Here is a 20,947-nt window from a genome sequence, read left to right on the forward strand (position 1 = left end):
GTTTTACCCCCTCCATCCCTCTGTGTTTTACCCTCTCGCTCTGTGTTTTACCCCCTCCCTCTGTGTTTTATCCCCTCCCTCTGTGTTTTACCCCCTCCATCCCTCTATGTTTTACCCCCTCCTTCTGTGTTTTACCCCCTCCATCCCTCTGTGTTTTACCCTCTCGCTCTGTGTTTTACCCCATCCCTCTGTGTTTTACCCCCTCCTTCTCTGTGTTTTACCCCCTCCCTCCGTGTTTTACCCCCTCCCTCCCTCCCCGTGTTTTACCCCCTCCCTATTTTACCCCTTCCCTCCCTGTGTTTTACCCCCTCCCTCTCTGTTTTACCCCCTCCCTCCTTGTGTTTTGCCCCCTCCCTCTCTGTGTTTTACCCCCTCCCTCCCTCCCTGTGTTTTACCCCCTCCCTCCCTCTGTGTTTTACCCCATCCCTCCCTCTGTGTTTTACCCCCTCCCTCCCTCCCTGTGTTTTACCCCCTCCCACCCTCACTCTGTGTTTACTCCCTCCCTCCCTCTGTGTTTTACCCCCTCCCACCCTCACTCTGTGTTTACTCCCTCCCTCCCTCTGTGTTTTACCCCATCCCTCCCTCTGTGTTTTACCCCCTCCCTCCCTCCCTGTGTTTTACCCCCTCCCTCCCTCTGTGTTTTACTCCCTCCATCCCTCTGTGTTTTACCCCCTCCTTCTCTGTGTTTTACCCCCTCCCTCCCTCCCTGTGTTTTACCCCCTCCCTCCCTCTGTGTTTTACCCCCTCCATCCCTCTGTGTTTTACCCCCTCCCTCTGTGTTTTACCCCTCCCTCTGTGTTTTACCCCCTCCATCCCTCTGTGTTTTACCCCCTCCCTCTGTGTTTTACCCCCTCCCTCTGTGTTTTACCCCCTCCTTCTCTGTGTTTTACCCCCTCCCTCCCTCCCTGTGTTTTACCCCCTCCCTCACTCTGTGTTTTACCCCCTCCATCCCTCTGTGTTTTACCCCCTCCCTCTGTGTTTTACCCCCTCCCCCTGTGTTTTACCCCCTCCCTCTGTGTTTTACCCCCTCCCTCTGTGTTTTACCCCCTCCCTCTGTTTTTTACCCCCTCCATCCCTCCCTGTTTTACCCCCTCCCTCTCCCTGTGTTTTACCCCCTCCCTCCCTCTGTGTTTTACCCCCTCCATCCCTCTGTGTTTTACCCCCTCCCTCTGTGTTTTACCCCCTCCATCCCTCCCTGTTTTACCCCCTCCCTCTCCCTGTGTTTTACCCCCTCCCTCCCTCTGTGTTTTACCCCCTCCATCCCTCTGTGTTTTACCCCCTCCCTGTGTTTTACCCCCTCCATCCCTCTGTGTTTACCCCCTCCCCCTGTGTTTTACACCCTCCCTCTGTGTTTTACCCCCTCCATCCCTCCTTGTTTTACCCTCTCGCTCTGTGTTTTACCCCCTCCCTCTGTGTTTTACCCCCTCCATCCCTCTGTGTTTTACCCCCTCCTTCTCTGTGTTTTACCCCCTCCCTCCGTGTTTTACCCCCTCCCTCTGTGTTTTACCCCCTCCCTCCGTGTTTTACCCCCTCCCTCCCTCCCCCTGTTTTACCCCTTCCCTCCCTGTGTTTTACCCCCTCCCTCTCTGTTTTACCCCCTCCCTCCCTGTGTTTTACCCCCTCCCTCCTTGTGTTTTGCCCCCTCCCTCTCTGTGTTTTACCCCCTCCCTCCCTCTGTGTTTTACCCCATCCCTCCCTCTGTGTTTTACCCCCTCCCTCCCTCCCTGTGTTTTACCCCCTCCCACCCTCACTCTGTGTTTACTCCCTCCCTCCCTCCGTGTTTTACCCCCTCCCTCCCACTCTCTATGCTTTACCCCCCTCCCTGTGTTTTACCCCCTCCCCCTCCCTCCCCCCGTGTTTTACCCCCTCCCTCCCTCTCTCTGTGTTTTACCCCCTCCCTCCCTCACTGTGTTTACTCCCTCCCTCCCCCTCTGTGTTTACTCCCTCCCGCCCCCGCTGTGTTTTACCCCCTCCCTCCCCCTCTGTGTTTACCCCCGCCCTCCCCCTCTCTGTGTTTTACCCCCTCCCTCCCTCTGTGTTTTACCCCCTCCGTGTTTTACCCCCTCCCTCCCTCACTCTGTGTTTACTCCCTCCCTCCCTCTGTGTTTTACCCCCTCCCTCCCCCTGTGTTTACCCCCACCCTCCCCCTCTGTGTTTTACCCCCTCCCTCCCCCTCTCTGTGTTTTACCCCATCCCTGTGTTTTACCCCCTCCCTCCCTGTGTTTTACCCCCTCCCTCTGTGTTTTACCCCCTCCATCCCTCTGTGTTTTACCTCCTCCATCCCTCCGTGTTTTACCCCCTCCCTCCCTCCCTGTATTACCCCCTCCCTCCCTGTTTTACCCCCTCCCTCTGTGTTTTACCCCCTCCCTCCCTCTGTGTTTTACCCCCTCCCTCCCTCCCTGTTTTACCCCCTCCCTCCCTCTGTGTTTTACCCCCTCCCTCTGTGTTTTACCCCCTCCCTCCCTCTGTGTTTTACCCCCTCCCTCCCTCCCTGTTTTACCCCCTCCCTCCCTCTGTGTTTTACCCCCTCCCTCTGTGTTTTACCCCCTCCATCCCTCTGTGTTTTACTCCCTCCATCCCTCTGTGTTTTACCCCCTCCCTCCCTCTGTGTTTTACACCCTCCATCCCTCTGTGTTTTACAGCGTCCCTGTGTTTTACCCCCTCCATCCCTCTGTGTTTTACCCCCTCCCTCTGTGTTTTACCCCCTCCTTCTCTGTGTTTTACCCCCTCCCTCCCTGTGTTTTACCCCCTCCCTCCCTCTGTGTTTTACCCCCTCCATCCCTCTGTGTTTTACCCCCTCCCTCTGTGTTTTACCCCCTCCATCCCTCTGTGTTTTACCCCCTCCCCCTGTGTTTTACCCCCTCCCTGTGTTTTACCCCCTCCATCCCTCTGTGTTTTACCCCCTCCCTCTGTGTTTTACCCCCTCCCTCTGTGTTTTACCCCCTCCATCCCTCCCTGTTTTACCCCCTCCCTCTCCCTGTGTTTTACCCCCTCCCTCTGTGTTTTACCCCCTCCATCCCTCTGTGTTTTACCCCCTCCCTCCCTCCCTGTATTACCCCCTCCCTCCCTGTTTTACCCCCTCCCTCCCTCTGTGTTTTACCCCCTCCCTCTGTGTTTTACCCCCTCCCTCTGTGTTTTACCCCCTCCCTCCCTCTGTGTTTTACCCCCTCCCTCCCTCCCTGTTTTACCCCCTCCCTCCCTCTGTGTTTTACCCCCTCCCTCTGTGTTTTACCCCCTCCCTCTCTGTGTTTTACCCCCTCCCTCCCTCCCTGTGTTTTACCCCCTCCCTCCCTCCCCCGTGTTTTACTCCCTCCATCCCTCTGTGTTTTACCCCCTCCCTCCCTCTGTGTTTTACCCCCTCCCTCCCTCTGTGTTTTACCCCCTCCCTCTGTGTTTTACCCCCTCCATCCCTCCCTGTGTTTTACCCCCTCCCTCCGTGTTTTACTCCCTCCATCCCTCTGTGTTTTACCCCCTCCCTCCCTCCCTGTTTTACCCCCTCCCTCTGTGTTTTACACCCTCCCTCTGTGTTTTACCCCCTCCCTCCCTCTGTGTTTTACCCCCTCCATCCCTCTGTGTTTTACCCCCTCCCTCCCTCCCTGTTTTACCCCCTCCCTCTGTGTTTTACACCCTCCCTCTGTGTTTTACCCCCTCCCTCCCTCTGTGTTTTACCCCCTCCCTCCCTCTGTGTTTTACCCCCTCCCTCTGTGTTTTACCCCCTCCCTCTCTGTGTTTTACCCCCTCCATCCCTCTGTGTTTACCCCCTCCCTCCCTCTGTGTTTTACCCCCTCCCTCTGTGTTTTACCCCCTCCCTCCCTCTGTGTTTTACCCCCTCCATCCCTCTGTGTTTTACCCCCTCCCTCCCTCTGTGTTTTACCCCCTCCCTCCCTCTGTGTTTTACCCCCTCTATCCCTCTGTGTTTTACCCCCTCCTTCTCTGTGTTTTACCCCCTCCCTCCCTCCCTGTGTTTTACCCCCTCCCTCCCTGTGTTTTACCCCCTCCCTCTGTGTTTTACCCCCTCCCTCTGTGTTTTACCCCCTCCATCCCTCTGTGTTTTACCCCCTCCCTCTGTGTTTTACCCACTCCCTCCCTGTTTTACCCCCTCCCTCTCCCTGTGTTTTACCCCCTCCCTCTGTGTTTTACCCCCTCCATCCCTCTGTGTTTTACCCCCTCCCTCTGTGTTTTACCCCCTCCCTCCCTCTGTGTTTTACCCCCTCCCCGTGTTTTACCCCCTCCCTCTGTGTTTTACCCCCTCCCTCCCTCTGTGTTTTACCCCCTCCCTCCGTGTTTTACCCCCTCCTTCTCTGTGTTTTACCCCCTCCCCCCTCCCCGTGTTTTACCCCCTCCCTCCCTCCCCGTGTTTTACCCCCTCCCTCCCCGTGTTTTACCCCCTCCCTCCCTCTGTGTTTTACCCCCTCCATCCCTCTGTGTTTTACCCCCTCCCTCCTTCTGTGTTTTACCCCCTCCCTCCCCCTGTGTTTTACCCCCTCCCTCCCTCTGTGTTTTACCCCCTCCATCCCTCTGTGTTTTACCCCCTCCCTCCCTCTCTCTGTGTTTTACCCCCTCCCTCCCTCACTGTGTTTACTCCCTCCCTCCCCCGCTGTGTTTTACCCCCTCCCTCCCCCTCTGTGTTTTACCCCCTCCCTCCCTCTGTGTTTTACCCCCTCCCTCCCTCTGTGTTTTACTCCCTCCATCCCTCTGTGTTTTACCCCCTCCATCCCTCTGTGTTTTACCCCCTCCCTCTGTGTTTTACCCCCTCCATCCCTCTGTGTTTACCCCCTCCCCCTGTGTTTTACACCCTCCCTCTGTGTTTTACCCCCTCCATCCCTCCTTGTTTTACCCCCTCCCTCTGTGTTTTACCCCCTCCCTCTGTGTTTTACCCCCTCCATCCCTCTGTGTTTTACCCCCTCCCTGTGTTTTACCCCCTCCATCCCTCTGTGTTTTACCCCTTCCCTCTGTGTTTACCCCCTCCATCCCTCTATGTTTTACCCCCTCCTTCTGTGTTTTACCCCCTCCCTCCCTCTGTGTTTTACCCCCTCCCTCTGTGTTTTACCCCCTCCATCCCTCTGTGTTTTACCCCCTCCATCCCTCTGTGTTTTACCCCCTCCTTCTGTGTTTTACCCCCTCCCTCCCTCTGTGTTTTACCCCCTCCCTCTGTGTTTTACCCCCTCCATCCCTCTGTGTTTTACCCCCTCCTTCTCTGTGTTTTACCCCCTCCCTCCGTGTTTTACCCCCTCCCTCCGTGTTTTACCCCCTCCCTCCCTCCCCGTGTTTTACCCCCTCCCTCTCTGTGTTTTACCCCCTCCCTCTGTGTTTTACCCCCTCCATCCCTCCCTGTTTTACCCCCTCCCTCTCCCTGTGTTTTACCCCCTCCCTCCCTCCCTGTTTTACCCCTTCCCTCCCTGTGTTTTACCCCTTCCCTCCCTGTGTTTTACCCCCTCCCTCTCTGTTTTACCCCCTCCCTCCTTGTGTTTTGCCCCCTCCCTCTCTGTGTTTTACCCCCTCCCTCCCTCCGTGTTTTACCCCCTCCCTCCCTCTGTGTTTTACCCCATCCCTCCCTCTGTGTTTTACCCCCTCCCTCCCTCCCTGTGTTTTACCCCCTCCCACCCTCACTCTGTGTTTACTCCCTCCCTCCCTCCGTGTTTTACCCCCTCCCTCCCACTCTCTATGCTTTACCCCCCTCCCTGTGTTTTACCCCCTCCCCCTCCCTCCCCCCGTGTTTTACCCCCTCCCTCCCTCTCTCTGTGTTTTACCCCCTCCCTCCCTCACTGTGTTTACTCCCTCCCGCCCCCGCTGTGTTTTACCCCCTCCCTCCCCCTCTGTGTTTACCCCCACCCTCCCCCTCTCTGTGTTTTACCCCCTCCCTCCCTCTGTGTTTTACCCCCTCCGTGTTTTACCCCCTCCCTCCCTCACTCTGTGTTTACTCCCTCCCTCCCTCTGTGTTTTACCCCCTCCCTCCCCCTGTGTTTACCCCCACCCTCCCCCTCTGTGTTTTACCCCCTCCCTCCCCCTCTCTGTGTTTTACCCCATCCCTGTGTTTTACCCCCTCCCTCCCTGTGTTTTACCCCCTCCCTCTGTGTTTTACCCCCTCCATCCCTCTGTGTTTTACCTCCTCCATCCCTCCGTGTTTTACCCCCTCCCTCCCTCCCTGTATTACCCCCTCCCTCCCTGTTTTACCCCCTCCCTCTGTGTTTTATCCCCTCCCTCCCTCTGTGTTTTACCCCCTTCCTCCCTCTGTGTTTTACCCCCTCCCTCCCTCCCTGTTTTACCCCCTCCCTCCCTCTGTGTTTTACCCCCTCCCTCTGTGTTTTACCCCCTCCCTCCCTCTGTGTTTTACCCCCTCCATCCCTCTGTGTTTTACCCCCTCCCTCCCTCTGTGTTTTACCCCCTTCCTCCCTCTGTGTTTTACCCCCTCCCTCCCTCCCTGTTTTACCCCCTCCCTCCCTCTGTGTTTTACCCCCTCCCTCTGTGTTTTACCCCCTCCCTCCCTCTGTGTTTTACCCCCTCCATCCCTCTGTGTTTTACTCCCTCCATCCCTCTGTGTTTTACCCCCTCCCTCTGTGTTTTACCCCCTCCTTCTCTGTGTTTTACCCCCTCCCTCCCTGTGTTTTACCCCCTCCCTCCCTCTGTGTTTTACCCCCTCCATCCCTCTGTGTTTTACCCCCTCCCTCTGTGTTTTACCCCCTCCATCCCTCTGTGTTTTACCCCCTCCCCCTGTGTTTTACCCCCTCCCTCTGTGTTTTACCCCCTCCATCCCTCTGTGTTTTACCCCCTCCCTCTGTGTTTTACCCCCTCCCTCTGTGTTTTACCCCCTCCATCCCTCCCTGTTTTACCCCCTCCCTCTCCCTGTGTTTTACCCCCTCCCTCTGTGTTTTACCCCCTCCATCCCTCTGTGTTTTACCCCCTCCCTCCCTCCCTGTATTACCCCCTCCCTCCCTGTTTTACCCCCTCCCTCCCTCTGTGTTTTACCCCCTCCCTCTGTGTTTTACCCCCTCCCTCCCTCTGTGTTTTACCCCCTCCCTCCCTCCCTGTTTTACCCCCTCCCTCCCTCTGTGTTTTACCCCCTCCCTCCCTCCCTGTGTTTTACCCCCTCCCTCCCTCCCTGTGTTTTACCCCCTCCCTCCCCCGTGTTTTACTCCCTCCATCCCTCTGTGTTTTACCCCCTCCCTCCCTCTGTGTTTTACCCCCTCCCTCCCTCTGTGTTTTACCCCCTCCCTCTGTGTTTTACCCCCTCCATCCCTCCCTGTGTTTTACCCCCTCCCTCCGTGTTTTACTCCCTCCATCCCTCTGTGTTTTACCCCCTCCATCCCTCTGTGTTTTACCCCCTCCCTCCCTCCCTGTTTTACCCCCTCCCTCTGTGTTTTACACCCTCCCTCTGTGTTTTACCCCCTCCCTCCCTCTGTGTTTTACCCCCTCCCTCTGTGTTTTACCCCCTCCCTCTGTTTTTTACCCCCTCCATCCCTCTGTGTTTTACCCCCTCCATCCCTCTGTGTTTTACCCCCTCCCTCTGTGTTTTACCCCCTCCATCCGTCCCTGTTTTACCCCCTCCTTCTCTGTGTTTTACCCCCTCCCTCCCTCCCTGTGTTTTACCCCCTCCCTCCCTGTGTTTTACCCCCTCCCCCTGTGTTTTACCCCCTCCCTCTGTGTTTTACCCCCTCCATCCCTCCCTGTTTTACCCCCTCCCTCTGTGTTTTACCCCCTCCCTCTGTGTTTTACCCCCTCCATCCCTCTGTGTTTTACCCCCTCCCTCTGTGTTTTACCCCCTCCCTCCCTGTTTTACCCCCTCCCTCTCCCTGTGTTTTACCCCCTCCCTGTGTTTTACCCCCTCCATCCCTCTGTGTTTTACCCCCTCCCTCTGTGTTTTACCCCCTCCCTGTGTTTTACCCCCTCCATCCCTCTGTGTTTTACCCCCTCCCTCCGTGTTTTACCCCCTCCCTCCCTCCCCGTGTTTTACCCCCACCCTCCCCGTGTTTTACCCCCTCCCTCCCTCTGTGTTTTACCCCCTCCCTCACTCCCCTCTCTGTGTTTTACCCCCTCCCTGTGTTTTACCCCCTCCCTCCCTCTGTGTTTTACCCCCTCCCTCACTCCCCTCTCTGTGTTTTACCCCCTCCCCCTGTGTTTTACACCCTCCCTCTGTGTTTTACCCCCTCCATCCCTCCCTGTTTTACCCCCTCCCTCTGTGTTTTACCCCCTCCCTCTGTGTTTTACCCCCTCCATCCCTCTGTGTTTTACCCCCTCCCTGTGTTTTACCCCCTCCCTCTGTGTTTTACCCCCTCCATCCCTCCCTGTTTTAACCCCTCCCTCTCCCTGTGTTTTACCCCCTCCCTCTGTGTTTTACCCCCTCCATCCCTCTGTGTTTTACCCCCTCCATCCCTCTGTGTTTTACCCCCTCCATCCCTCTGTGTTTTATCCCCTCCATCCCTCTGTGTTTTACCCTCTCCCTCTGTGTTTTACCCCCTCCATCCCTCTGTGTTTTACCCCCTCCATCCCTCTGTGTTTTACCCCCTCCATCCCTCTGTGTTTTACCCTCTCCCTCTGTGTTTTACCCCCTCCCTCCCTCTGTGTTTTACCCCCTCCATCCCTCTGTGTTTTACCCTCTCCCTCTGTGTTTTACCCCCTCCATCCCTCTGTGTTTTACCCTCTCCCTCTGTTGTGTTTTACCCCCTCCATCCCTCTGTGTTTTACCCTCTCCCTCTGTGTTTTACCACCTCCATCCCTCTGTGTTTTACCCTCTCCCTCTGTGTTTTACCCCCTCCCTCCCTCTGTGTTTTACCCCCTCCATCCCTCTGTGTTTTACCCTCTCCCTCTGTGTTTTACCCCCTCCATCCCTCTGTGTTTTACCCCCTCCCTCTGTGTTTTACCCCCTCCATCCCTCTATGTTTTACCCCCTCCTTCTGTGTTTTACCCCCTCCATCCCTCTGTGTTTTACCCTCTCGCTCTGTGTTTTACCCCCTCCCTCTGTGTTTTACCCCCTCCCTCCCTCTGTGTTTTACCCCCTCCTTCTCTGTGTTTTACCCCCTCCCTCCGTGTTTTACCCCCTCCCTCCGTGTTTTACCCCCTCCCTCTCTGTGTTTTACCCCCTCCCTCCCTCCCCGTGTTCTACCCCCTCCATCCCCCTCCCCGTGTTTTACCCCCTCCCTCTGTGTTTCACCCCCTCCCTCCCTCCCCCTGTGTTTTACCCCCTCCCTCCCCGTGTTTTACCCCCTCCCTCACTCCCCTCTCTGTATTTTACCCCCTCCCTCTGTGTTTTACCCCCTCCCTCACTCCCCTCCCCGTGTTTCACCCCCTCCCTCCCTCTGTGTTTTACCCCCTCCCTCACTCCCCTCTGTGTTTTACCCCCACCCTCCCTGTGTTTTACCCCCTCCCTCACTCCCCTCTCTGTATTTTACCCCCTCCCTCTGTGTTTTACCCCGTCCCTCCCTCCGTGTTTTACCCCCTCCCTCCCTCCCCCTCTCTGTGTTTTACCCCCTCCCTCACTCCCCTCTCTGTGTTTTACCCCCTCCCTCTCTGTGTTTTACCCTCTCCCTCTCTGTGTTTTACCCCCTCCCTCCCTCCTTGTGTTTTGCCCCTTCCCTCCCTGTGTTTTACCCCCTCCCTCCCTCCCTGTGTTTTACCCCCTCCCTCTCTGTTTTACCCCCTCCCTCCTTGTGTTTTGCCCCCTCCCTCTCTGTGTTTTACCCCCTCCCTCCCTCTGTGTTTTACCCCCTCCCTCCCTCTGTGTTTTACCCCCTCCCTCCCTCTGTTTTACCCCCTCCCTCCCTCCCTGTGTTTTACCCCCTCCCTCCCTCTGTTTTACCCCCTCCCTGTGTTTTACCCCCTCCCTCCTTGTGTTTTACCCCCTCCCTGTGTTTTACCCCTTCCCTCCTTGTGTTTTGCCCCCTCCCTCTCTGTGTTTTACCCCCTCCCTCCCTCCCTGTGTTTTACCCCCACCCTCCCTCTGTGTTTTACCCCCATCCCTCCCTCTGTGTTTTACCCCCTCCCTCCCTGTGTTTTACCCCCTCCCACCCTCACTCTGTGTTTACTCCCTCCCTCCCCCTGTGTTTTACCCACTCCCTCCCTCTGTGTTTTACCCCCTCCGTGTTTTACCCCCTCCCTCCCTCACTCTGTGTTTACTCCCTCCCTCCGTGTTTTACCCCCTCCCTCCCCCTGTGTTTACCCCCACCCTCCCCCTCTGTGTTTTACCCCCTCCCTCCCTCCCCCTCTGTGTTTTACCCCATCCCTGTGTTTTACCCCCTCCCTCTCTGTGTTTTACCCCCTCCCTCCCTGTTTTACCCCCTCCCTCTGTGTTTTACCCCCTCCCTCCCTCCCTGTTTTACCCCCTCCCTCTGTGTTTTACACCCTCCCTGTGTTTTACCCCCTCCCTCCCACCCTGTTTTACCCCCTCCCTCCCTCCCTGTTTTACTCCCTCCCTCCCTGTTTTACCCCCTCCCTCCCTGTTTTACCCCCTCCCTCCCTCTGTGTTTTACCCCCTCCCTCTGTGTTTTACCCCCTCCCTCTGTGTTTTACCCCTCCCTCTCTGTGTTTTACCCCCTCCCTCCCTCTGTGTTTTACCCCCTCCCTCCCTCTGTGTTTTACCCCCTCCCTCCCTGTTTTACCCCCTCCCTCCCTCTGTGTTTCACCCCCTCCCTCTCTGTGTTTCACCCCCTCCCTCCCTCCCCCTGTGTTTTACCCCCTCCCTCACTCCCCTCTCTGTGTTTTACCCCCTCCCTCTGTGTTTTACCCCCTCCCTCCGTGTTTTACCCCCTCCCTCCCTCCCCCTCTCTGTGTTTTACCCCCTCCCTCCCTCCCCCTCTCTGTGTTTTACCCCCTCCCTCACTCCCCTCTCTGTGTTTTACCCCCTCCCTCTCTGTGTTTTACCCCTTCCCTCTCTGTGTTTTACCCCCTCCCTCCCTCTGTGTTTTACCCCCTCCCTCCCTGTTTTACCCCCTCCCTCCCTCCCTGTTTTACCCCTTCCCTCCCTGTGTTTTACCCCCTCCCTCACTCCCTGTGTTTTACCCCCTCCCTCTCTGTTTTACCCCCTCCCTCCTTGTGTTTTGCCCCCTCCCTCCCTCTGTGTTTTACCCCCTCCCTCCCTCTGTGTTTTACCCCCTCCCTCCCTCCCTGTGTTTTACCCCCTCCCTCCCTCTGTGTTTTACCCCCTCCCTCCCTCCCTGTGTTTTACCCCCTCCCTCCCTCTGTGTATTACCCCCCTCCCTCCCTCCCTGTTTTACCCCCTCCCTCCCTCTGTGTTTTACGCCCTCCCTCCCTCTGTTTTACCCCCTCCCTCCCTCCGTGTTTTACCCCCTCCCTCCTTGTGTGTTGCCCCCTCCCTCTCTGTGTTTTACCCCCTCCCTCCCTCCCTGTGTTTTACCCCCTCCCTCCCTCTGTGTTTTACCCCATCCCTCCCTCTGTGTTTTACCCCCTCCCTCCCTCCCTGTGTTTTACCCCCTCCCTCCCTCCCCCGTGTTTTACTCCCTCCATCCCTCTGTGTTTTACCCCCTCCCTCCCTCTGTGTTTTACCCCCTCCCTCCCTCTGTGTTTTACCCCCTCCCTCTGTGTTTTACCCCCTCCATCCCTCCCTGTGTTTTACCCCCTCCCTCCGTGTTTTACTCCCTCCATCCCTCTGTGTTTTACCCCCTCCATCCCTCTGTGTTTTACCCCCTCCCTCCCTCCCTGTTTTACCCCCTCCCTCTGTGTTTTACACCCTCCCTCTGTGTTTTACCCCCTCCCTCCCTCTGTGTTTTACCCCCTCCCTCTGTGTTTTACCCCCTCCCTCTGTTTTTTACCCCCTCCATCCCTCTGTGTTTTACCCCCTCCATCCCTCTGTGTTTTACCTCCTCCCTCTGTGTTTTACCCCCTCCATCCGTCCCTGTTTTACCCCCTCCTTCTCTGTGTTTTACCCCCTCCCTCCCTCCCTGTGTTTTACCCCCTCCCTCCCTGTGTTTTACCCCCTCCCCCTGTGTTTTACCCCCTCCCTCTGTGTTTTACCCCCTCCATCCCTCCCTGTTTTACCCCCTCCCTCTGTGTTTTACCCCCTCCCTCTGTGTTTTACCCCCTCCATCCCTCTGTGTTTTACCCCCTCCCTCTGTGTTTTACCCCCTCCCTCCCTGTTTTACCCCCTCCCTCTCCCTGTGTTTTACCCCCTCCCTGTGTTTTACCCCCTCCATCCCTCTGTGTTTTACCCCCTCCCTCTGTGTTTTACCCCCTCCCTGTGTTTTACCCCCTCCATCCCTCTGTGTTTTACCCCCTCCCTCCGTGTTTTACCCCCTCCCTCCGTGTTTTACCCCCTCCCTCCCTCCCCGTGTTTTACCCCCACCCTCCCCGTGTTTTACCCCCTCCCTCCCTCTGTGTTTTACCCCCTCCCTCACTCCCCTCTCTGTGTTTTACCCCCTCCCTGTGTTTTACCCCCTCCCTCCCTCTGTGTTTTACCCCCTCCCTCACTCCCCTCTCTGTGTTTTACCCCCTCCCCCTGTGTTTTACACCCTCCCTCTGTGTTTTACCCCCTCCATCCCTCCCTGTTTTACCCCCTCCCTCTGTGTTTTACCCCCTCCCTCTGTGTTTTACCCCCTCCCTCTGTGTTTTACCCCCTCCATCCCTCTGTGTTTTACCCCCTCCCTGTGTTTTACCCCCTCCCTCTGTGTTTTACCCCCTCCATCCCTCCCTGTTTTAACCCCTCCCTCTCCCTGTGTTTTACCCCCTCCCTCTGTGTTTTACCCCCTCCATCCCTCTGTGTTTTACCCCCTCCATCCCTCTGTGTTTTACCCCCTCCATCCCTCTGTGTTTTACCCCCTCCATCCCTCTGTGTTTTACCCTCTCCCTCTGTGTTTTACCCCCTCCATCCCTCTGTGTTTTACCCTCTCCCTCTGTGTTTTACCCCCTCCATCCCTCTGTGTTTTACCCCCTCCATCCCTCTGTGTTTTACCCTCTCCCTCTGTGTTTTACCCCCTCCCTCCCTCTGTGTTTTACCCCCTCCATCCCTCTGTGTTTTACCCTCTCCCTCTGTGTTTTACCCCCTCCATCCCTCTGTGTTTTACCCTCTCCCTCTGTGTTTTACCACCTCCATCCCTCTGTGTTTTACCCTCTCCCTCTGTGTTTTACCCCCTCCCTCCCTCTGTGTTTTACCCCCTCCCTCCCTCTGTGTTTTACCCCCTCCATCCCTCTGTGTTTTACCCTCTCCCTCTGTGTTTTACCCCCTCCATCCCTCTGTGTTTTACCCCCTCCCTCTGTGTTTTACCCCCTCCATCCCTCTGTGTTTTACCCTCTCCCTCTGTGTTTTACCCCCTCCATCCCTCTGTGTTTTACCCCCTCCCTCTGTGTTTTACCCCCTCCATCCCTCCCTGTTTTACCCCCTCCTTCTGTGTTTTACCCCCTCCATCCCTCTGTGTTTTACCCTCTCGCTCTGTGTTTTACCCCCTCCCTCTGTGTTTTACCCCCTCCCTCCCTCTGTGTTTTACCCCCTCCTTCTCTGTGTTTTACCCCCTCCCTCCGTGTTTTACCCCCTCCCTCCGTGTTTTACCCCCTCCCTCCCTCCCCGTGTTTTACCCCCTCCCTCTCTGTGTTTTACCCCCTCCCTCCCTCCCCGTGTTTTACCCCCTCCATCCCCCTCCCCGTGTTTTACCCCCTCCCTCTCTGTGTTTTACCCCCTCCCTCCCTGTGTTTTACCCCCTCCCTCACTCCCCTCTCTGTGTTTTACCCCCTCCCTCACTCCCCTCCCCGTGTTTTACCCCCTCCCTCCCTCTGTGTTTTACCCCCTCCCTCACTCCCCTCTGTGTTTTACCCCCACCCTCCCTGTGTTTTACCCCCTCCCTCACTCCCCTCTCTGTATTTTACCCCCTCCCTCTGTGTTTTACCCCCTCCCTCCCTCCGTGTTTTACCCCCTCCCTCCCTCCCCCTCTCTGTGTTTTACCCCCTCCCTCCCTCCCCCTCTCTGTGTTTTACCCCCTCCCTCACTCCCCTCTCTGTGTTTTACCCCCTCCCTCTCTGTGTTTTACCCTCTCCCTCTCTGTGTTTTACCCCCTCCCTCCCTCCTTGTGTTTTGCCCCTTCCCTCCCTGTGTTTTACCCCCTCCCTCCCTCCCTGTGTTTTACCCCCTCCCTCTGTTTTACCCCCTCCCTCCTTGTGTTTTGCCCCCTCCCTCTCTGTGTTTTACCCCCTCCCTCCCTCTGTGTTTTACCCCCTCCCTCCCTCCCTGTTTTACCCCCTCCCTCCCTCTGTGTTTTACCCCCTCCCTCCCTCTGTTTTACCCCCTCCCTCCCTCCCTGTGTTTTACCCCCTCCCTCCCTCTGTTTTACCCCCTCCCTCCCTCCCTGTGTTTTACCCCCTCCCTCCCTCTGTTTTACCCCCTCCCTGTGTTTTACCCCCTCCCTCCTTGTGTTTTGCCCCCTCCCTCTCTGTGTTTTACCCCCTCCCTCCCTCCCTGTGTTTTACCCCCTCCCACCCTCACTCTGTGTTTACTCCCTCCCTCCCCCTGTGTTTTACCCACTCCCTCCCTCTGTGTTTTACCCCCTCCGTGTTTTACCCCCTCCCTCCCTCACTCTGTGTTTACTCCCTCCCTCCGTGTTTTACCCCCTCCCTCCCCCTGTGTTTACCCCCACCCTCCCCCTCTGTGTTTTACCCCCTCACTCCCTCCCCCTCTGTGTTTTACCCCATCCCTGTGTTTTACCCCCTCCCTCTCTGTGTTTTACCCCCTCCCTCTCTGTGTTTTACCCCCTCCCTCCCTGTTTTACCCCCTCCCTCCCTGTTTTACCCCCTCCCTCCCTCCCTGTTTTACCCCCTCCCTCTGTGTTTTACACCCTCCCTGTGTTTTACCCCCTCTCTGTGTTTTACCCCCTCCCTCCCACCCTGTTTTACCCCCTCCCTCCCTCCCTGTTTTACTCCCTCCCTCCCTGTTTTACCCCCTCCCTCCCTGTTTTACCCCCTCCCTCCCTCTGTGTTTTACCCCCTCCCTCTGTGTTTTACCCCCTCCCTCTCTGTGTTTTACCCCTCCCTCTCTGTGTTTTACCCCCTCCCTCCCTCTGTGTTTTACCCCCTCCCTCTGTGTTTTACCCCCTCCCTCTCTGTGTTTTACCCCTCCCTCTCTGTGTTTTACCCCCTCCCTCCCTGTGTTTCACCCCCTCCCTCTCTGTGTTTCACCCCCTCCCTCCCTCCCCCTGTGTTTTACCCCCTCCCTCACTCCCCTCTCTGTGTTTTACCCCCTCCCTCTGTGTTTTACCCCCTCCCTCCGTGTTTTACCCCCTCCCTCCCTCCCCCTCTCTGTGTTTTACCCCCTCCCTCCCTCCCCCTCTCTGTGTTTTACCCCCTCCCTCACTCCCCTCTCTGTGTTTTACCCCCTCCCTCTCTGTGTTTTACCCCCTCCATCCCTCCCTGTTTTACCCCTTCCCTCTCTGTGTTTTACCCCTTCCCTCTCTGTGTTTTACCCCCTCCCTCCCTCTGTGTTTTACCCCCTCCCTCCCTGTTTTACCCCCTCCCTCCCTCCCTGTTTTACCCCTTCCCTCCCTGTGTTTTACCCCCACCTCACTCCCTGTGTTTTACCCCCTCCCTCTCTGTTTTACCCCCTCCCTCCTTGTGTTTTGCCCCCTCCCTCTCTGTGTTTTACCCCCTCCCTCCCTCTGTGTTTTACCCCCTCCCTCCCTCTGTGTTTTACCCCCTCCCTCCCTCCCTGTGTTTTACCCCCTCCCTCCCTGTGTTTTACCCCCTCCCTCCCTCTGTGTTTTACCCCCTCCCTCCCTCCCTGTGTTTTACCCCCTCCCTCTCTGTGTTTTACCCCCTCCCTCCCTCTGTGTTTTACCCCCTCCCTCCCTCCCTGTGTTTTACCCCCTCCCTCCCTCTGTGTTTTACCCCCTCCCTGTTTTACGCCCTCCCTCCCTCTGTTTTACCCCCTCCCTCCCTCCCTGTGTTTTACCCCCTCCCTCCTTGTGTGTTGCCCCCTCCCTCTCTGTGTTTTACCCCCTCCCTCCCTCCCTGTGTTTTACCCCCTCCCTCCCTCTGTGTTTTACCCCATCCCTCCCTCTGTGTTTTACCCCCTCCCTCCCTCCCTGTGTTTTACCCCCTCCCACCCTCACTCTGTGTTTACTCCCTCCCTCCCTCCGTGTTTTACCCCCTCCCTCCCACTCTCTATGCTTTACTCCCATCCCTGTGTTTTACCCCCTCCCCCTCCCTCCCCCCGTGTTTTACCCCCTCCCTCCCTCTGTGTTTTACCCCCTCCCTCCCTCACTGTGTTTACTCCCTCCCTCCCCCGCTGTGTTTTACCCCCTCCCTCCCCGCTGTGTTTTACCCCCTCCCTCCCCCTCTGTGTTTACCCCCACCCTCCCCCTCTCTGTGTTTTACCCCCTCCCTCCCTCTGTGTTTTACCCCCTCTGTGTTTTACCCCCTCCCTCCCTCACTCTGTGTTTACTCCCTCCCTCCCTCTGTGTTTTACCCCCTCCCTCCCCCTGTGTTTACCCCCACCCTCCCCCTCTGTGTTTTACCCCCTCCCTCCCTCCCCCTCTGTGTTTTACCCCCTCCCTCCCTCCCTGTTTTACCCCCTCCATCCCTCTGTGTTTACCCCCTCCCCCTGTGTTTTACCCCCTCCCTCTGTGTTTTACCCCCTCCATCCCTCTGTGTTTTACCCCCTCCCCCGTGTTTTACCCCCCCTCTGTGTTTTACCCCCTCCATCCCTCCCTGTTTTACCCCCTCCCTCTGTGTTTTACCCCCTCCCTGTGTTTTACCCCCTCCATCCCTCCCTGTTTTACCCCCTCCCTCCTCCATGTGTTTTACCCCCTCCCTCTGTGTTTTACCCCCTCCATCCCTCTGTGTTTTACCCCCCTCCCTCTGTGTTTTACCCCCCTCCCTCTGTGTTTTACCCCCTCCCTGTGTTTTACCCCCTCCATCCCTCTATGTTTTACCCCCTCCTTCTCTGTGTTTTACCCCCTCTATCCCTCTGTGTTTTACCCCCTCCCTGTGTTTTACCCCCTCCTTCTCTGTGTTTTACCCCCTCCTTCTCTGTGTTTTACCCCCTCTATCCCTCTGTGTTTTACCCCCTCCCTCCCTCTGTGTTTTACCCCCTCCATCCCTCTGTGTTTTACCCCCCTCCCTCTGTGTTTTACCCCCTCCATCCCTCTGTGTTTTACCCCCTCCCTCTGTGTTTTACCCCCTCCATCCCTCTTTGTTTTACCCCCTCCCTCCGTGTTTTTACCCCCTCCCTCCCTCTCCTCCGTGTTTTACCCCCTCGCTCCCTCTCCCTCCGTGTTTTACCCCCTCCCTCCCTCTCCTCTGTGTTTTACCCCCCTCCCACCCTCACTCTGTGTTTACTCCCTCCCTCCCTCCGTGTTTTTACCCCCTCCCTCCGACTCTCTATGCTTTACCCCCCCTCCCTGTGTTTTACCCCCTCCCCCCCACTCCCTCTGTGTTTTACCCCTCCCCCCCCCTCACTCTCACTGTTTTACCCCCTCCCTCCCTCACTGTGTGTTTACTCCCTCCCTCCCTCCCTCCCCCTCTGTGTTCTACCCCCTCCCCTCCCCGTGTTTTACCCCCTCCCTCTGTGTTTTACCCCCTCCCTCCCTCTGTGTTTTACCCCCCTCCCTCTGTGTTTTACCCCCTCCCACCCTCACTCTGTGTTTACTCCCTCCCTCCCTCCCTCCCCTCTGTGTTTTACCCCCTCCCCCTCCCCGTGTTTTACCCCCTCCCTCTGTGTTTTACCCCCCTCCCTCCCTCTGTGTTTTACCCCCTCCCTCCCTCTCCCTCCGTGTTTTACCCCCTCGCTCCCTCTCCCTCCGTGTTTTACCCCCTCCCTCCCTCTCCCTCTGTGTTTTACCCCCTCCCACCCTCACTCTGTGTTTACTCCCTCCCTCCCCTCCGTGTTTTACCCCCTCCCTCCCACTCTCTATGCTTTACCCCCCTCCCTGTGTTTTACCCCCCTCCCCCCCAACTCCCTCTGTGTTTTACCCCCTCCCTCCCTCTGTGTTTTACCCCTCTCCCTCCCTCTGTGTTTTACCCCCTCCCTCCCTCTGTGTTTTACCCCCTCCCTCTGTGTTTTACCCCCTCCCCCTCCCCGTGTTTTACCCCCTCCCTCTGTGTTTTACCCCCTCCCTCCCTCTGTGTTTTACCCCCTCCCTCTGTGTTTTACCCCCTCCCTCCCTCTGTGTTTTACCCCCCTCCCTCCCTCTGTGTTTTACCCCCTCCCTCTGTGTTTTACCCCCCTCCCTCTGTGCTTTACCCCCTCCCTCCCCCCTCTGTGTTTTACCCCCTCCCCTCCCCGTGTTTTACCCCCTCCCTCCCTCCCCCTCCCCATGTTTTACCCCCTCCCTCCCCCTCCCTGTGTTTTACCCCCTCCCTCCCTCCCCCTCCCCGTGTTTTACCCCCTCCCTCCCTCCCTCCGTCCCTCACTCTCTGTCTTTTGCCCCCTCCCTCAGGATGAGGAACCTCCCGCGGCAGTTTACCCTGGACCAGGGGCACGTGGGCCCCCTCCTGGCGAGGGCCCTCAGCGTCTGGAGTGATGTCTCCCCTCTGCACTTCCAGCAGACCGAGGGAGAGGCGGACATTAACATCGAGTTCACCCGCGGTAACCATGACGACGGCTATCCCTTCGATGGGCTGGGTGGCACCCTGGCTCACGCCTACTTCCCCGGAGAGCACCCCATCTCCGGGGACACCCACTTCGACGACGACGAGGCCTGGGCCTACAGAGGTGGGTAAGGCTCCCTCTACACGGGGTGGGTACGGCTCCCCTCTACACGGGGTGGGTACGGCTTCCTCTACACGGGGTGGGTAAGGCTTCCTCTACACGGGGTGGGTACGGCTCCCTCTACACTGGGTGGGTACGGCTCCCTCTACACGGGGTGGGTAAGGCTCCCTCTACACGGGGTGGGTAAGGCTCCCTCTACACTGGGTGGGTACGGCTCCCCTCTACACGGGGTGGGTACGGCTCCCTCTACACGGGGTGGGTACGGCTCCCTCTACACGGGGTGAGTAAGGCTCCCTCTACACGGGGTGGGTACGGCTCCCTCTACACGGGGTGGGTACGGCTCCCTCTACACGGGGTGGGTACGGCTCTCTCTACACGGGGTGGGTACGGCTCTCTCTACACGGGGTGAGTAAGGCTCCCTCTACACGGGGTGGGTACAGCTCCCTGTACACGGGGTGGGTACGGCTCCCTCTACACGGGGTGGGTACGGCTGCCTCTACACGGGGTGGGTACGGCTCCCTCTACACGGGGTGGGTACGGCTCCCTGTACACGGGGTGGGTACGGCTCCCTCTACACGGGGTGGGTACGGCTCCCTCTACACGGGGTGGGTACGGCTGCCTCTACACGGGGTGGGTACGGCTGCCTCTACACGGGGTGGGTACGGCTCCCTCTACACGGGGTGGGTACGGCTCCCTCTACACGGGGTGGGTACGGCTCCCTCTACACGGGGTGGGTACGGCTGCCTCTACACGGGGTGGGTACGGCTCCCTCTACACGGGGTGGGTACGGCTCCCCTCTACACGGGGGTCGGTAAGGCTCCCTCTACACGGGGTGGGTACGGCTGCCTCTACACTGGGCCTACTGGAGTGGGTAAGGCTCCCTCTACACTGTCCCTGACAGGGGTGGGTAAGGCTCCCTCTACACGGGGTGGGGTAAGGCTCCCTCTACACGGGGTGGGTATGGCTGCCTCTACACTGGGCCTACTAGAGTGGGTAAGGCTCCCTCTACACTGTCCCTGACAGGGGTGGGTAAGGCTCCCTCTACACGGGGTGGGTATGGCTGCCTCTACACTGGGCCTACTAGAGTGGGTAAGGCTCCCTCTACACGGGGTGGGTAAGGCTCCCTCTACACTGTGCCTACTAGTGTGGGTAAGGCTTCCTGTATACTGCCCCTACCGCGATGGGTAAGGCTTCCTTTACACCAGGCCCACTGGGGTGGGGAAGGCTTTCTCAACACTGGGCCTACCAGAGTGGGGAAGACTCCTTCTACACTCTCCCCTGTCGGGATGGGTAAGGCTTCCTCTACACTGTCTCCCCACCAAACACTCCCAGGGACAGGGACTGCAGGGGGTTAGATACAGAGTAAAGCTCCCTCTACACTGTCCCCCATCAAACACTCCCAGGGACAGGGACAGCACGGGGTTAGATACAGAGTAAAGCTCCCTCTACACTGTCCCCCCATCCCAGGGACAGGGACAGCACGGGGTTAGATACAGAGTAAAGCTCCCTCTACACTGTCCCCCCGTCAAACACCCCCAGGGACAGGGGCAGCATGGGGTTAGATACAGAGTAAAGCTCCCTCTACACTGTCCCCCCCCATCAAACACTCCCAGGGACAGGGGCAGCACGGGGTTAGATACAGAGTAAAGCTCCCTCTACACTGTCCCCCCCGTCAAAACACCCCCCAGGGACAGGGGCAGCATGGGGTTAGATACAGAGTAAAGCTCTCTCTACACTGTCCCCCCATCAAACACTCCAAGGATTGGTCCTGCCTGGGGTTGAGGGAGAGAGGCAGTAAGGCTTCCTCTACATGGGGTGTGTGTGTGTGTGTGTGTGTATGAAGGCGATGGGTTGAGTTGTTGTTGTATCACCCCCCCCCCCCAGGGAGCAGTGGCACTGACCTCTTTGCGGTTGCTGTCCATGAGTTTGGCCATGCCATCGGGCTCTCCCATTCCTCCGCGGGGGAGTCCATCATGAGGCCCTATTACCAAGGACCTGTTGGAGATGCTCAACACTATCGCCTCCCCCTGGATGACGTGCGCGGGGTCCAGCATCTCTATGGTGAGTGACAGCACAGGCAACGGCGTTACCCAATCCCCAACCTCCCCCCCCCCCCCACACACACACCCCGGGACCGACTACACCCCCCCACCCCCAACCCCCCGTGACCCCCATCTCCCCCACCTCCCCTACTCCCCCCATGACCCCCATCTCCCCCAACCCCCGTGACCCCCATCTCCCCCACTACCCCCGTGACTCCCATCTCCCCCACTCCCCCCGGTGACCCCCATCTCCCCCACTCCCCCCGTG

General features: G+C 58.0%; 1 protein-coding gene across 1 annotated transcript in view; it reads left to right on the forward strand.

Annotated features, from left to right (window-relative positions):
• Window positions 1-20,706, forward strand: part of LOC148134002 (matrix metalloproteinase-25-like) — an 84,799-nt gene extending 64,093 nt beyond the window's left edge. The window contains exons 4-5 of the mRNA XM_087985705.1: window positions 18,366-18,640; window positions 20,522-20,706. Of these exons, the coding sequence (XP_087841831.1) occupies window positions 18,366-18,640; window positions 20,522-20,706 (460 nt within the window). The remainder of the gene's footprint in view (window positions 1-18,365; window positions 18,641-20,521) is intronic.
• Window positions 20,707-20,947: the final 241 nt, after the last annotated feature.

The sequence above is a fragment of the Chiloscyllium plagiosum genome, unplaced genomic scaffold, assembly GCF_037043375.1.
Source record: "Chiloscyllium plagiosum isolate Xiang-an unplaced genomic scaffold, Cpla_swu_hap1 HiC_scaffold_132, whole genome shotgun sequence".
Taxonomy (NCBI): Eukaryota; Metazoa; Chordata; class Chondrichthyes; order Orectolobiformes; family Hemiscylliidae; genus Chiloscyllium; species Chiloscyllium plagiosum.